We start from the raw sequence: 16,527 nt of genomic DNA, 5'->3' as shown, positions 1-16,527 counted from the left end.
CAGTGCGGGCGCTTGTAGCTTAAAGTGAATGGAAATTAAAATTTAGTGTCAACCAATCAGCTTTAGAGTTGGCTATTACGCCTGCTGGCTGGCTCCAGTGTTACACAGGAGCCAGCTAGCAGGCGTAGTGTGTGCACGTCTTTTGATTGGATTACCAATATTGAGAGGCAGGTCCTATATGGGCAGGTCTCAGAACTAGGAAACTGAAATTGATCAACAAATTAATTCGCGTACTACTAAGCTGTTTTTTCAACCCACAATGGCGGAAGGAGAAGATATCGATTTGGTCGAGGATATAATTATAACGCCATTCTCAAGACAAACTTTTCAAGAAAAGTTAGACATTGTCAGGAGAGGTAGACGCCGACGCTACAAAGCCTGTCACAGGCGGGAAAGGGGTTCGTTCGCCACTTTCAACTATGGGCGCTATCAATGACTCACAGGCTCCGAGAAGCACTGCAAACTGTACTGCTGGGAATGCCTATTATTTGCAAGTGATGGATTTGGTGTTTGGAGCCACATTGGCTTTGCAAACCTGAGTTGTCTAACCAAGGCAGCAACGAGACACCAAAGTACGGCTGGGCACTTACAAGCAATGGTGCTTTTGAAAACTTTTGGGGACACCCGAGTGGATCTACAGCTCAACGAACAAGCGCGCAGGGCAACGAAGCTGCACAATGAAAAGGTATTGTACTCTTCCCCTGCAATTCTCTGAATAAAAATGTCAATTTCAAGGTGACGCAACGCCTGGTTATACTGCGTTTCTGTCTAAATGTATAGTGTCTAGAGCCATGGCATCATAATGATGGTAATAAGAGGTGGATTAATTCGGGTGGGACTGTGTAGGACTTCACTGAAGGCCCAGGCCCCAGAACCACGGCACGCTACTGTGGTAAATAGACAGCTACGAAGAATATTGATGAAAACTCTCTCGGTAGATAGTGTGGTCTACAGCTTGTCATGAGATACTCTATCTCAGGCTAGCAAAACGTTGAGACTTCCTTAGATATTGTTAACCAGCTGTTGTTTTTACAAATATAGATAGACCTGCCACCCCTTGTCTTACCAGAGGCTGCTGTTCTATCCTGCCGATACAGAGTATAACCCGCCAGCTGTATGTTATTCATGTCGTCGTTCAGCCATGTCTCGGTGAAACATAAGATTGAACTGTTTTTAATGTCCCTTTGGTAGGATATATGTGCTTGTAGTTCATCCACTTTATTATCAAGCGATTGTACATTGGCCAATAGTTACGATGGCAAAGGAAGATTAGCCACTTGTCGCCAGATCCTCACAAGATCACCTTCTGCGACACCTCCGTCTCTTTCTCCTGCGAATGACGAGGTTGAGGGCCTGTTCAGGTGTCTTGAGTAAATCCCTCTCGGCCGACTCATTAAAGAATTATTCGTCCAGTTCAAGGTGAGTAATCTCTGTTCTGATGTCCAGAAGATCTTTTCAGTCATAAGAGATGGTAGCAGCAACATTATGTACAAAGTAAGTTAAAAACATTGTGAAAAAACAAACAAAATAGCACCATCCCCTCCTGCGCCATCTTTCAAACAAGTCCCCGCAGCAATGTTTAAACATCTAGTGGAAAGCTTTCACAAAATAGTGGAGGCTGTTATAGCAGCAAAGGGGGTACCAACTCCATATTAACGCCCATGATTTCGGAATGAGATGTTCAGCGAGCAGTTTTTCGACATACTTTTGTACATGTTGTGTAATTTTCTTCCTCCTCTGGTTACATTAACTTCAACACAAAACATAGGAGGCTCATGGTTCTCACCCCCTTCCATAGTCAAAGTAATTATGACAACTCCCAGAGGACATCCTCATACCTATTAGAGCTCTTGCAACATTAACTGACATTTTGCCCACCCAATGAATCTGGTACTGGAAGCAAAATCTACAGCTAGCTAGCACTGCAGTCCATAAAATGTGGTGAGTACTTGACTCAAAGAGAGAGAAAGACAATAGTTGAAAAGTTGTGAACAAACACATTTCTTCAAAAATGAAGGAGAAGCAAGAGCGAGAGAGAGAGAGAGAGAGAGAGAAAGAGAGAGTTATATTTCGTAGTATTTTTTTTAACTTTCACTTACTTACCTAGCCAATGCAGCTAGCTAGTTTAGCCTACTAAACACCCGGCTCAAACAGAGAGGGATGCAATGTTAGCTAGCTGGATATGGCTATCCAAAACTTGAATTCTTCCAAGTCAAGGTAGGCTTTTGTCTTTTTAATTTTTTTGACACCAGGGCCTGCCGATATAACTCCTAACCCATTAGCTGATTGTACGCTGTACTGCATCATTGTAGCGGGTTTACTAATGCGTTAGTTCTATTTGCTATGTTGACTATGATGTTAGCTAGCTAATATGGTGACAACGATATAAGCTGTGTGTAGCGGTTAGCGGTTATGATATGAAGGTTTGGTTTGGGAAGTTTTTTTTGCCAGGTCACAGACAGCTGATGTGTTGTGCACTGAAGTCCACAAGCAAAGGGAAAAGGTGAGAGGAGGAGAGCGCATAGTTTTAGAAAAATAATGGAAACGAGCAAATTGATCATGCTATTTGTGTGTGGCTGCTATGAAAGTGAACTGTGTTAGCGTGTGATCAGGGGTGTATTCGTTGCGCCGATTCTGTTGAAAAAGTTTCTTAAACAGAAGCAAACGGAACGAAACGAGGATAAATATACCTGAATTTGTCCAATAGAAACTCTTGTTTGCAATTGTTGGACTAATGATTACACCCTAGATCAGCTAGATGCAGTTAAGAGTGTTCAAGGTGGTATTGAATGTGTCACTGTCTGTCACCAACAATACAAAAAACCTGTGCAACTACATTGTAAACTTTAATTCATAGGCTAGGTTGTAGCAAACTCATAATGGGTATAGGAAAGATGAATGTATCATGTAATAGCCTTAACCTATCAATGTTACATTGAACTGGGTGAATGGAATATGAATGACAGTCATCCAATATACTGTAATAGAAATAAGGCCATGCTCAACAACAACAAAAATTGTCCTCCCTCATCTTAAACGCCACCAACTGCAATTGTTATCAAAATACAATATTTCACTTCAATCTTTTGGAGTCTACAGTGTCTTGCAAAAGTATTCACCTGCTTGGCGTTTTTCCTATTTTGTTGCATTGCAACCTGTAATTTAAATAGATTTTTATTTGGATTTCATGTAACGGACACACACAAACTAGTCCAAATTGGTGAAGTGAAATTAAAAAATAACTTTCAAATTAAAAAACAGAAAGGTGCTGCATGCATATGTATTCACCCCCTTCGCTATGAAGCCCCTAAATAAGATCTGGTGCCATCAATTACCTTCAGAAGTCACATAATTAGTTAAATAAAGTCCACCTGTGTGCAATCTATTTGTCACATGATCTGTCACATGATCTCAGTATGTATACACCTGTTCTGAAAGGAACAAAGTTGTGGAGAAGTACAGATCAGGGTTGGATTATAAAAAAATATCAGAAACTTTGAACATCCCACGGAGCACCATTATATCCATTATTAAAACATGGAAAGAATATGGCACCACAACAAACCTGCCAAGCCTCACGGACGAGGCAAGGAGGGTATGAATCAGTGAGGGAACAAAGAGACCAAAGATAACCCTGAAGGAGCTTCCGAGATTGGAGTATCTGTCCATAGGACCACTTTAAGCCGTACATTCCACAGAGGTGAGATTTACGGAAGAGTGGCCAGAAAAAAGCCATTGCTTAAAGAAAAAAAGAAGCAAACATGTATGGTGTTTCCCAAAAGGCATGTGGGAGACTCCCCAAACTTGGGGAATAAGCTACTCTGGTCAGATGAGACTAAAATTGATATTTTTGGCCATCAAGGAAAATGCTGTGTCTGGCGCAAACCCAAAACCTCCCATCACCCATAGAACACTATCCCCATGGTGGTGGCAGCATCATGCTGTGGGGATGTTTTTCATCAGCAGGGACTGGGAACCTGGTCAGAATTGAATGAATGATGGATGGTGCTAAATACAGGGAAATTCTTGAGGGAAACCTGTTTGTCTTCCAGAGATTTGAGGCTGGGACGGAGGTTCACCTTCCAGCAGGACAATGACCCTAAGTATACTGCTAAAGCAACACTCAAGTGGTTTAAGGGGAAACATTTAAATGCCTTGGAATGGCCGAGTCAAAGCCCAGACCTGAATCCAATTGAGAATCTGTGGTATGACTTAAAGATTGCTGTGTACCAGCTGTAAGGAAGTCTGTGTGTAGCTGGTGTATAGGAGTCAGGTGCAGGACAGCAGATATGAGTAAATAAACTGATTTTACTCAACATAATTAAATGCAATACAAAAACAGAGCCCACATTAACGGACCTTCCTACATACAAACAATCACTCACAAGAACCCATGGAGGAACAGAGGGTTAAATAATGAAAAAAGTAATTGGGGGATTGAAACCAGGTGTGTAAAACAAAGACAAAACAAATGGAAAATGAAAAGTGGATCGGCATTGGCTAGAAGGCCAGTGACGTCGACCGCCAAACTCCGCCCGAACAAGGAGAGGGACCGACTTCGGCGGACGTCGTGACACCAGCGGAACCAATCCAAATTGAAGGAGCTGGAGCAGTTTTGCCTTGAAGAATGGGAAAAATTCCAGTGGCTAGATGTGCCAAGCTTATATAGACATATCCCAAGAGACTTTCAGCTGTAATTGCTGCAAAAGGTGGCTCTACAAAGTATTGACTTTTGGGGGGATGAATAGTTATGCACGCTCAAGTTTTCTGTTTTTTTGTCTTATTTCTTGTTTGTTTCACAAAAAAATATTATTTTGAATCTTCAAAGTGGTAGGCATGTTGTGTAAATCAAATGATACAAACCCCCCCAAAAATCTATTTTTATTCCAGGTTGTAAGGCAACAAAATAGGAAAAACGCCAAGGGGGGGTTAATACTTTCACAAGCCACTGTACATGAGAAAGGAGAGTAGCTGCAAAGTGGGAAGATAAGTACAGAAAGTCTTTAATTAGGCCTCTGAGGAGAGGAGAGGGAGAGTCAGTATGGGTGATGAAAGGGAGAGGGATTTGTCCATCCCCCAAAGTTTTCTGTGCAAAAATATATAAATTATATACAGTAGATACAGTAGATACAGTGCATTCTGAAAGTATTCAGACCCCTTGACTTTTTCCACATTTTGTTACGTTACAGCCTTGTTCTAAAATGGATTAAATTGTTTTTTTACTCATCAATCTACACACAATACCCCATGATGGCAAAGCAAAAACAGGTTTTTAGAAGTTTTAGAAAATTTAAAAAAATTAATAAACTGAAATATCACATTTACATACAGTTGAAGTCGGAAGTTTACATACACCATAGCCAAATACATTTCAACTCAGTTTTTCACAATTCCTGACATTTAATCCTAGTAAAAATTCCCTGCCTTAGGTCAGTTAGGATCATCACTTTATTTTAAGAATGTGAAATGTCAGAATAATGGTAGAGAGAATTATTTATTTCAGCTTTAATTTCTTTCATCACATTCCCAGTGGGTCAGAAGTTTACATACACTCAATTAGTATTTGGTAGCATTGCCGTTAAATTATTTAACTTGGGTCAAACGTTTCAGGTAGCCGTCCAAAAGCTTTCCACAATAAGTTGGGTGAATTTTAGCCCATTCCTCCTGACAGAGCTGGTGTAACTGAGTCAGGTTTTGTAGACCATTTTTCCACAACTTTGGAAGTATGCTTGGACTCATTGTTCCTGACTGATGTCTTGAGATGTTGCTTCAATATATCCACATAATTTTCCGTCCTCATGAAGCCATCTATTTTGTGAAGTGCACCAGTCTCTCCTGCAGCAAAACACCCCCACAACATGATGATGCCACCCCCATGCTTCACGGTTGGGATGGTGTTCTTCGGCTTGCAAGCCTTGCCCTTTTTCCTCCAAACAGAACTATGGTCATTATGGCCAAGCAGTTCTATTTTTGTTTCACCAGACCAGAGGATATTTCTCCAAAAAGTACAATCTTTGTCCCCATGTGCAGTTACAAACCATAGTCTGGCTTTTGTTATTGTGGTTTTGGAGCAGTGGCTTCTTCCTTGTTGACCAACCATTCGGGTTATGTCGATATAGGACTTGTTTTACTTTTGATATAGATACTTTTGTACCTGTTTCCTCCAGCATCTTCACAAGGTCCTTTGCTGTTGTTCTGGGATTGATTTGCACTTTTCGCACCAAAGTACGTTCATCTCTAGGAGACAGAACGGGTCTCCTTCCTGAGCGGTATGACGGACATGGTGTTTATGCTTGCGTACTATTGTTTGTACAGAAGAACATGGTACCGTCAGGCGTTTGGAAATTGCTCCCAAGGATGAACCAGACTTGTGGAGGTCTACAATTTTTTTTCTGAGGTCTTTGCTGATTTCTTTGAATTTCCCATGATGTCAAGCAAAGAGGCACTGAGTTTGAAGGTAGGCCTTGAAATACATCCACATGTACACCTCCAATTGACTCAAATGATGTCAATTAGCCCATCAGAAGCTTCTAAAGCCATGACATAATTTTCTGGAATTTTCCAAGCTGTTTAAAGGCACAGTAAACTTAGTGTATGTAAACTTCTGACACACTGGAATTGTGATTCTGTGAATTATAAGTGAAATAATCTGTCTGTAAACAATTGTTGGAAAAATGACTTGTGTCATGCACAAAGTAGATGTCCTAACCGACTTGCAAAAACTATAGTTTGTTAACAAGAAATTTGTGGAATTGTTGACTCCAACCTAAGTGTTTTAATGACTCCAACCTAAGTGTATGTAAACTTCCGACTTCAACTGTAAGAATTCAGACCCTTTACTCAGTACTTTGTTGAAGCTCCTTTGACAGAGATTACAGCCTTGTGTCTTCTTGGGTATGAAGCTACAAGCTTGGCACACCTGTATTTGAGGAGATTCTCACATTCTTCTCTGCAGATACTCTCAAGCTCTGTCCGGTTGGATGGAGAGCGTCGCTGCACAGTTATTCTCAGGTCTCTCCGGAGGTGTTCGATCGGGTTCAAGTCCGTGCTCTGGCTGGGCCACTCAAGGACATTCAGAGACTTGTCCCAAAGCCATTCCTTCATTGTCTTGGCTGTGCGCTTAGGATCGTTTTCCTGTTGGAAGGTGAACCTTCGCCCCAGTCTGAGATCCTGAGCGCTCTGGAGCATGTTTTCATCAAGGATCTCTCTGTACTTTGCTCCGTTCATCTTTCCCTCAATCCTGACTAGTCGACCAGTCTCTGCCGCTGAAAAACATCCGCACAGCATGATGCTGCCACCACCACGCTTCACCATAGGAATGGTGCTAGGTTTCCTCTAGACGTGACACTTGGTATTCAGGTCAAAGATTTCAATCTTGGTTTCATCAGACCAGAGAATCTTTTTTCTTATGGTCTGAGAGTCTTTAGGTGCTTTTTGTCAAACTCCAAGCTGGCTGTGATGTGCCTTTTACTGAGGCTTCCATCTGGCCGCTTTAGAAGATTCTCCCATCTCCACAGAGGAACTCTGGAGCTCTGTTACAGTGACCATTGGGTTCTTGGTCACCTCCCTGACTAAGGCCCTTCACCCCCGATTGCTCAGCTCTAGGAAGAGTCTTGGTGGTTCTGAACCTCTTCCATTTAAGAATGATGGAGGCCACTGTGTTCTTGCGGACCTTCAATGCTGCAAAAAAAAATTGGTAGTCTTCCCGAGACAGGATTGTGTCTCTACGGACAATTGCTTCGACCTCATGGCTTGGTTTTTGCTCTGACATGCACTGTCACCTTGTATTGACAGGTGTGTGCCTTTCCAGATCATGTTCAATCAATTGAATTTACCACTGATGGACTCCAATCAAGTTTTAGAAACATCTCAAGGATGATCAATGGAAACAGGACCTAAGCTCAATTTCGAGTCTCATAGCAACGGGTCTGAATACTTATGTAAATAAGGTATTTCTGTTTTATTTTTAATACATTTGAATTTTTTTCTAAAAACCTGTTTTAGCTTCGTCATTATGGGGCATTGTGTGTTGATTGATGAGGAAAAAAATGTATTTAATCAATATTAGAAGAAGACCATGTTAACTCGGGCTCCTGAGTAGTGCAGCGGTCTAAGGCACTGCATCTTAGTGCTAGAGGTGTCACTACAGACCCTGGTTCAATTCCAGGCTGTATCTATGGAGTCCCATAGAGTGGCGAAAGAATTGGCCCAGCGCCGCGGGGTAGGCTCTGGTGGCTCAGGACAGACGGGAGGCTCTGGCTGCTCAGGACAGACGGGAGGCTCTGGCAGCTCAGGACAGACGGAAGGCTCTGGCGGCTCAGGACAGACGGGAGGCTCTGGCGGCTCAGGACAGACTGGCAGCTCTGGCGGCTCAGGACAGACTGGCGGCTCTGACAGCGCTGGGCAGGAGGAAGGCTCTGGCAGCGCTGGACAGGCGGGAGCACCTGTAGGGAGAAGACGGAGAGACAGCCTGGTGCGGGGGTCTGCCACCGGAGGGCTGGTGCTTGGAGGTGGCACCAGTTAGACCGGACCGTGCAGGCGTACTGGAGCTCTTGAGCACCGAGCCTGCCCAACCTTACCCGGTTGAATGCTCCCCGTAGCCAGGCCAGTGCGGCGAGGTGGAATAGCCCGCACTGGGCTGTGCTGGCGAACCGGGGACACCATGCGTAAGGCTGGTGCCATGTACACCATCATCCACCTCTGGCCTGCTCGCCTCCCTACCACTGAGGAAGTACAGTTCCCGCTCAGCCCAGTCAAAACTGTTCGCTGCTCTGGCCCCCCAATGGTGGAACAAACTCCCTCACGACGCCAGGACAGCGGAGTCAATCACCACCTTCCGGAGACACCTGAAACCCCACCTCTTTAAGGAATACCTAGGATAGGATAAAGTAATCCCTCTCACCCCCCCCCCCCCTTAAAAGATTTAGATGCACTACTGTTCCACTGGATGTCATAAGGTGAATGCACCAATTTGTAAGTCGCTCTGGATAAGAGCGTCTGCTAAATGACTTAAATGTAAATGTAAATGTACACCGGCCAGAGGAGACGCACTGGAGACCAGATGCGTAGAGCCTGCTTCATGGCACCTGGCTCAATGCCCAGTCTAGCCCGGCCGATACGAGGAGCTGGTATAACACGGTGCCCCTCTCCCTCTCACTCTCCGGTAAGCACGGGAAGTTGGCGCAGGTCTCCTACCTGAACTCACCATGCTCCCCGTGTGCCTCCACCAATACATTTTTGGGGCTGCCTCTCGGGCTTCCTTGCCAGCCGTGTTCCTCAAAGCGCTGGCTCCCTTTAGCTGCTGCCTCTGCCCTCCTGGCTGCCTCCACCTGTTCCCATGGGAGACGATCCCTTCCAGCCAGGATCTCCTCCCATGTATAGCAACCCTTGCCGTCCAGAATGTCCTTCCATGTCCATTCCTCCTTATAGCGCTGCTCCTGCTGCCTGTTACCACGCTGCTTGGTCCTTTTTTGGTGGGTGGTTCTTTAACGGCTGTCTTGGGTGGAAGAAGGAGAGGACCAAAGTGCAGCGTGGTTAGTGTTCATCTTTTTAATAAAAAACCGAAACAGTTCTATCTGGTGCAGACACACAAAGACTGAAAATAACCACCCCCAAAACACAAAGGAAAACAGGCTACCTAAATATGGTTCTCAATCAGGGACAATGATAGACAGCTGCCTCTGATTGAGAACCATATCAGGCCAAACACAGAAATAAAAAATATAGAAAAACTAACGTAGACTGCCCACCCCAACTCACGCCCTGACCATACTAAATAAAGACAAAACAAAGGAATAAAGGTCAGAACGTGACACACGCATTATAAAGAGAGACGTGATTGTATACAAATGTAGGCAAGATTTGAAATCATTATGTTTTAGTCAAACATTACATCTGTTTGGGATTCTTGCAGTCAATTTGCAGTCTACAAATGATTTGGAATTATAATCCGGCCCCCTGCTGTGGGTAGACTGAGCACCCAGAATGCAGCAAAGGCACCCTGCGCCTCCAGATCTCGCACCAATCTTTAGCATGTGGAGCATGGACTGGCGCACTGAGAGGCAACACGGTAATAAGACACAGTGTTCCTTTAGGGTGAAAGGACCTGTGGGAGACCAGCAGGTATTTAACTGAACAGAGAATGGGATGAGATAAGCATGACATTCATGACTATAATATCACACACAATCAGTGGTGTAAAGTTCTACTTAAGTCATTTTTTTTGTATCTGTACTTCACTTTACTATTTTTATTTTTGAAAACTTTTACTTTTTAATACATTCCTAAAGAAAATAATGTACTTTTTACTCCATACATTTTCCCTGACACCTAAAAGTACTCGTTACATTTTGAATGCTTAGCAGGACAGGGAAATGGTCCAATTCACGCACTTATAAAAAGAACATCCCTGGTCATCCCTACTGCCTCTGATCTGGCAGACTCACAAAACACAAATGCTTTGTTTGTAAATGATGTCTGAGTGTTGGAGTGTGCCCCTGGCTATCCGTACATTTCTAAAACTAGAAAATGGTGCCGTCTGGTTTGCTTAATATAAGGAATTTGAAATTATTTATACTTTTACTTTTACTTTTGATACATCAGTACATTTTATCAATTACATTTACTTTTGATATTTAAGTATATTTAAAATCAAAAGTTTTTAGACTTTTACTGGGTAACTTTCACTGAGTCATTGTCTATTAATGTATCTTTATTTTTAGTCAAGTAGGACAATTGGGTACTTTTACCACCACTGCACACAATCATAACCATATCATATCAGATGACGCAAGTGTGAAAATTCTCTCACAGAGCCGAAACTCCGGCTACTCATGCAGGACTGTTCAGCTCTGTGTAAAAGGGACTCAGAGGTGCAACACTAAAACAGTTCTCTCGTTCTCTCTCTCTCTCTCTCTCTCTCTCTCTCTGTTGATCTCTCTTACACACACACATGCACGCACAAACACGCACACACACATACACAGTGCAGCTGTACCCCCATATACACACGCACTACATCTGTACAGTGAGAATGTGTTTAAAACATTTCCTCTTTACTTTGGTTGACTCTCAAGTAGACAACAGTGTTATATCATCATGCTATTGCCAACAATATTATTCTCACAGATTTTATGTTAGGAGCCTAAACAATAAACAAAGGCACACACAAACACACACACACACACACACACACACACACACACACACACACACACACACACACACACACACACACACACACACACACACACACACACACACACACACACACACACACACACTCAATATCCTGTGATATAGCCACTTTCAGCAGCTGACACCTCGAAAACAGGAAAAGCGTTTCCACGGGACACAGATGTGTGTGTGCGTGTGGGTTGAGGGTGGAGCAAGTGAGGGAGCGGTGTTGGCACGGCTATTTAACCTCACCGGGTACAAAACTATACTCCACTCTGAGAAGACAAAGAGAAAAGGGCCGTAAAGAACGGAGACAGAGAGTAAGCTGACTCCATCATGTCCTATTATGAGGTACGGTTTCATTCAGTATTTAGACCATGTTAACAAACTTTTATGGGACTTTATATTACTGGAACATTAATCTCAGTTATCATGTTATTCACTTATCAGATTGTAGAATCTGTTCTTAGAGTTTTGCACATGTATTTGCAAGTTTACTCAATTATCCTCTCTTTCTTCCTCTCTCTAAAGCACTTTGTGATATCAGAATCGGATAATGACTACAATGACACAAGTTCCGGTTTTGGTTCTGGCTTGGGGGATTTCGGCACTGGATTTGAGGAGCCGTGTGACCGTGAGCTGCTGAGTCCAAGTGTGCAGCGTATCTTCCTCCCGGTGGTGTATGGCTTCATCTTCACCCTGGGGATCACTGGGAACGGCCTGGTGGTGTTCGTACTGGGCTGCCAGCGGAAGGCCCGTCTAAGCCTAACGGACCGCTACCGGCTGCACCTCTCCGCTGCTGACCTGCTCTTCGTTCTGGCACTGCCCTTCTGGGCTGTAGATGCTGCGCTCGGGGACTGGCGCGTCGGAGCGGTCATGTGCGTGGGCGTGCACGTCATCTACACAGTGAACCTATATGGCAGTGTGCTGATCCTAGCCTTCATCAGTCTGGACCGCTACCTTGCAGTGGTCAAAGCCACGGTAACCAGCACCACACACACCCGGCAGCTGCTGGCACACAGGCTGGTGTACGCTGGCGCCTGGCTGCCTGCTGGGCTCCTGGCCATCCCTGATATGGTGTTCGCTCGGACCCAGGAGGCAGGGGAGGGGGAGATGGTGTGCACGAGGCTCTACCCACCGGAGAACGCCCCACTGTGGGTGTCCCTGTTCCACCTGCAGACTGTGCTGGTGGGGCTGGTGGTGCCGGGCCTGGTGCTGCTGGTGTGTTACTGCGTGATTGTGTCTAGGCTGACCCGGGGGCCGTTGGGGGGCCAGAGACAGAAGAGGAGGGCGGTGCGGACCACTGTAGCTCTGGTTCTCTGTTTCTTCCTCTGCTGGCTGCCGTACTGCATTGGCATCGCCGTGGATGCTCTCCTCCGCTTGGAGCTGATCCCTCGAGGCTGTACGCTGGAGTCAGGCCTGGGGGTGTGGTTAGCGGTGTCTGAACCAATGGCGTACGCGCACTGCTGCTTGAATCCGCTGCTCTATGCGTTCCTTGGAGTGGGGTTCAAGAGTTCTGCTCGCCGCGCCCTCACACTTACACGCACCTCCAGCCTGAAGATTGTCCCACGTAGACGAACAGGCGCCATGACGTCCACAACGACAGAGTCAGAGTCATCTAGTCTGCACTCCAGTTAACAGAGACAATAGACTATAGCCTAATATTATGTGTGTGTGTGTGTGTGTGTGTGTGTGTGTGTGTGTGTGTGTGTGTGTGTGTGTGAGAGAGAGAGAGAGTGAGAGAGTAAGGAGAAGTCTGCTGGTCAGTCGTTCTTTCTAATGTCCTGAGATTTTTGAGGTAAATATTTTTTGCTTTGTCACCATTCACTGTTGTTTTGGTATTTATGTATGCTTTTTTATGGCTCAACATGTTTGTAATAAAATGTAAAAAACATTATATTAGTCTTCACTAGTTTCTCTCATTGAGTGGTGTTATGGTGTGTGTACGTGTGTGTCAGAGAGAGCGCAAAAGAGAGATGGAGGTGTACCTTAACGCTCTTGAATGTGAAATGGGGTAAATTCCCATGGTGCAGTTGGCCATTCAAGCTCACCTAAAACAACCTGCTGTGCGTGTGGGCAGGAGGGCAGACATGAACTGGTTCTCAGGTGTTGTTATTGGAGCTGTTTACCCCCCACCGACATAGGTAAGTGGCTAATAGATTTGTGTGTGTTCGTGTGTGATGATGTGTGTGTGTGTGTGTGTGTGTGTGTGTGTGTGTGTGTGTGTGTGTGTGTGTGTGTGTGTGTGTGTGTGATGACGATGGGTGGAAGGTGGGCCTCATATCATGTTATAATCATCATGATACTCCTCTCACTATTACACAGTCACAGTCCCCCCCCACACACACACACTGAAAATGAATATGAGAGTTTGTGAATGCTGATTTGAATCCCCGAGCCGACTTGCTGAAAATCTGTCCATGTACCCTTGAGCAACGCACTTATCCCTAATTTCTCCTGTAAGTCGCTCTGGATAAGAGTGTCTGTTAAATGACTAACATGTATGTTGGACAGATTTTCACCAAGTCGGCTCAGAGATTCAAATCAGCATTCACAAACTCTCACACGCACACGCACGCACGTGCACACACAAGCGCGCTAATGTTTTGCTGTTGTTGTGACTCACTCACACCTGGTCCAAAGTCAGATGTCTAAAATATCAGCTAGTTTCATTTTCAGTGTGTGTGTGGGGGGACTGTGTAATAGCGAGGGGAGTATCATGATGATTATAACATGATATGAGGCCCACCTTCCACCCAACTAGTGGATGCCGGCATAATGGGTGGACTGGCACGGCCATTGCGAGTGTACCAATAGCACAGATAGAATAATGAGATGAATATTTCACTGCATGTATAAATGTGAAGCATCCATTTGGCGTTTCCACTCACTATCAAATATGGTGATCAGAGGAAGCCCAATGGCCGGGCAGTGGGAGAAGATGGAGCGAGATGGATTTTGGCCGACATTCTGCAAATTTTCTCATCAATGAACATTTGATCTCCAGACAGTTTTCTGTTTCCAAAACTACAATCTGTACCAAACAGAGTGAACTGTGTTTTGTAAACTGAATTACTTGCCAAAGTTTTAAAAAATGGTGTTGTTCAGAAGGAGCACAAGAGCAAATATTTTCTGGGGGGGAATATTTGTTGCTTTGCCCCCATTCACTGCTGTTATGGTATTTATGTAGGTTTTTTTATGGCTCAACATTTTTGTAATAAAATGTGCAAAAACATTATATTAGTCTTCACTAGTTTCTCTCATTGAGTGGTGTTATGGTGTGTGCACGTGTGTGTACGTGTGTGTGTCAGAGAGAGAGCAAAAGAGAGATGGAGGTGTACCTTAACGCTCTTGAATGTGTAATGGGGTAAATTCCCATGGTGCAGTTGGCCATTCAAGCTCACCTAAAACAACCTGGTGTGCGTGTGGGCAGGAGGGCAGACATTAACTAGTTCTCAGGTGTTGTTATTGGAGCTGTTTACCCCCCACCGACATAGGTAAGTGGCTAATAGATTTGTGTGTGTTCGTGTGTGATGATGTGTGTGTGTGTGTGTGATGATGATGTGTGTGTGTGTGTGTGTGTGTGTGATGACCATGGGTGGAAGGTGGGCCTCATATCACGTTATAACCATCTGGATACTCCCCTCACTATTACACAGTCACAGTCCCCCCCCCCCCCCCCCCCCCCACACACACACACTGAAAATGAAACTAGCTGATATTTTAGACATGTGACTTTGGACCAGGTGTGAGTGAGTCACAACAACAGATAAACATTAGTGCATGCTGGTTCGAATCCCCGAGCCGACTTGGTGAAAAATCTGTCCATGTACCCATGAGCAACACACTTAACCCTACTTAACCCTAGTTAAATGACTCAAATGTATGTTGGAGGGCTGAAGTGTGGGTTAGAGGCCAAAGCTGTTGACATGGACAGGAAGCATTAACTTCTGGCAAGACCATTAGATAACATCCACATGTGGACACACAATATGTAGCAGATTTAGGCTTATTTTAGGCTGAGCCTAAATGCTACTAACTTTGCACTATGAAATAATGCTTCTTTTGACAACACAAGTCATGTCCATGCTAATATTGACTCAAAGGAAGGCCTAAACAGTTATGAAAATGTGTTCATATAATACAATTGAAGTCGGAAGTTTACATACACTTATGTTGGAGTCATTAAAACTCGTTTTACAACCACTCCACAAATTTCATGTTAACAAACTATAGTTTTGGCAAGTCGGTTAAGACATCTACTTCGTGCACGACAAAAGTAATTTGTACAACAATTGTTTACAGACTATGATTATTTCACTTCACAATTCCAGTGGGTCAGTAGTTTACATACACTAAGTTGACTGTACCTTTAAACAGCTTGGAAATTCCAGAAAAGGATGTCATGGCTTTAGAAGCTTCTGATAGGCTAATAGACATCATTTGAGTCAATTTGTCACGACTTCTACCGAAGTCAATGCCTCTCCTTGTTTGGGAGGTGCTCGGCGGTCGACGTCACCGGTCTTCTAGCCATCATTGATCCATTTTTAATTTTCCATTGGTTTTGTCTTGTCTTCCTACACACCTGATTCCAATCCCATTCATTACCTGTTGTGTATTTAACCCTCTGTTTCCCCTCATGTCCTTGTCAGAGATTGTTTGTTGTTCATTTATCGTGTTGTTTGTATTAGTGCGTGTCGGGTCCTCGTACCCACTTTGTTTTGATTATTGTCATGGTTTTGGAGCTATGTTTTTAAGTTATTAAACTACTCCATTTTACTAAGTTCGATTCTCCTGCGCCTGACTTCCCTGCCACATATACACACGTATAGGACACAATTGGAGGTGTACCTGTGGATGTATTTCAAGGCCTACCTTCAAACTCAGTGCCTCTTTGCTTGACATCATGGGAAAATCAAAAGAAATCAGCCAAGACCACAGAAAAAACATTGTAGACCTCCGCAAGACTGGTTCATCCTTGGAAGCAATTTCCAAACGCCTGAAGGTACCACGTTCATCTGTACAAACAATAGTAAGCAAGTATAAACACCATGGGACCACGCAGTCGTCATACCGCTCAGGAAGGAGACGTGTTCTGTCTCCTAGAGATGAATGTACTTTGGTGCAAAAAGTGCAAATCAATCCCAGAACAACAGCAAAGTACCTTGTGAAGATGCTGGAGGAAACAGGTACAAAAGTATCTATATCCAAGTAAAACGAGTCCTATATCAACATAATCTGAAGGGCCGATCAGCAAGGAAGAAGCCACTGCTGCACATTGCAACTGCACATGGGGACAAAGATCGTACTTTTTGGAGAAATGTCTTTTGGTCTGATGAAACAAAAATAGAA

The 16,527-nt window shown here is 44.1% G+C and overlaps 1 protein-coding gene across 1 annotated transcript; it reads left to right on the top strand.

Moving 5' to 3' along the window:
- Positions 1-11,418: 11,418 nt before the first annotated feature.
- Positions 11,419-13,072, top strand: LOC115114691 (C-X-C chemokine receptor type 4-like). Its single transcript, XM_029643146.2, has 2 exons — positions 11,419-11,526; positions 11,707-13,072. The coding sequence occupies exons 1-2, from the start codon at positions 11,512-11,514 to the stop codon at positions 12,811-12,813; spliced, it is 1,122 nt and encodes a 373-aa protein (XP_029499006.1). The 5' UTR covers positions 11,419-11,511; the 3' UTR covers positions 12,814-13,072.
- Positions 13,073-16,527: the final 3,455 nt, after the last annotated feature.

The sequence above is a fragment of the Oncorhynchus nerka genome, linkage group LG9b (assembly GCF_034236695.1).
Source record: "Oncorhynchus nerka isolate Pitt River linkage group LG9b, Oner_Uvic_2.0, whole genome shotgun sequence".
In the NCBI taxonomy this organism is placed as follows: domain Eukaryota; kingdom Metazoa; phylum Chordata; class Actinopteri; order Salmoniformes; family Salmonidae; genus Oncorhynchus; species Oncorhynchus nerka.
The sequence above is the reverse complement of the archived record's forward strand: the minus strand, read 5'-3'. Positions and strand labels throughout refer to the sequence as shown.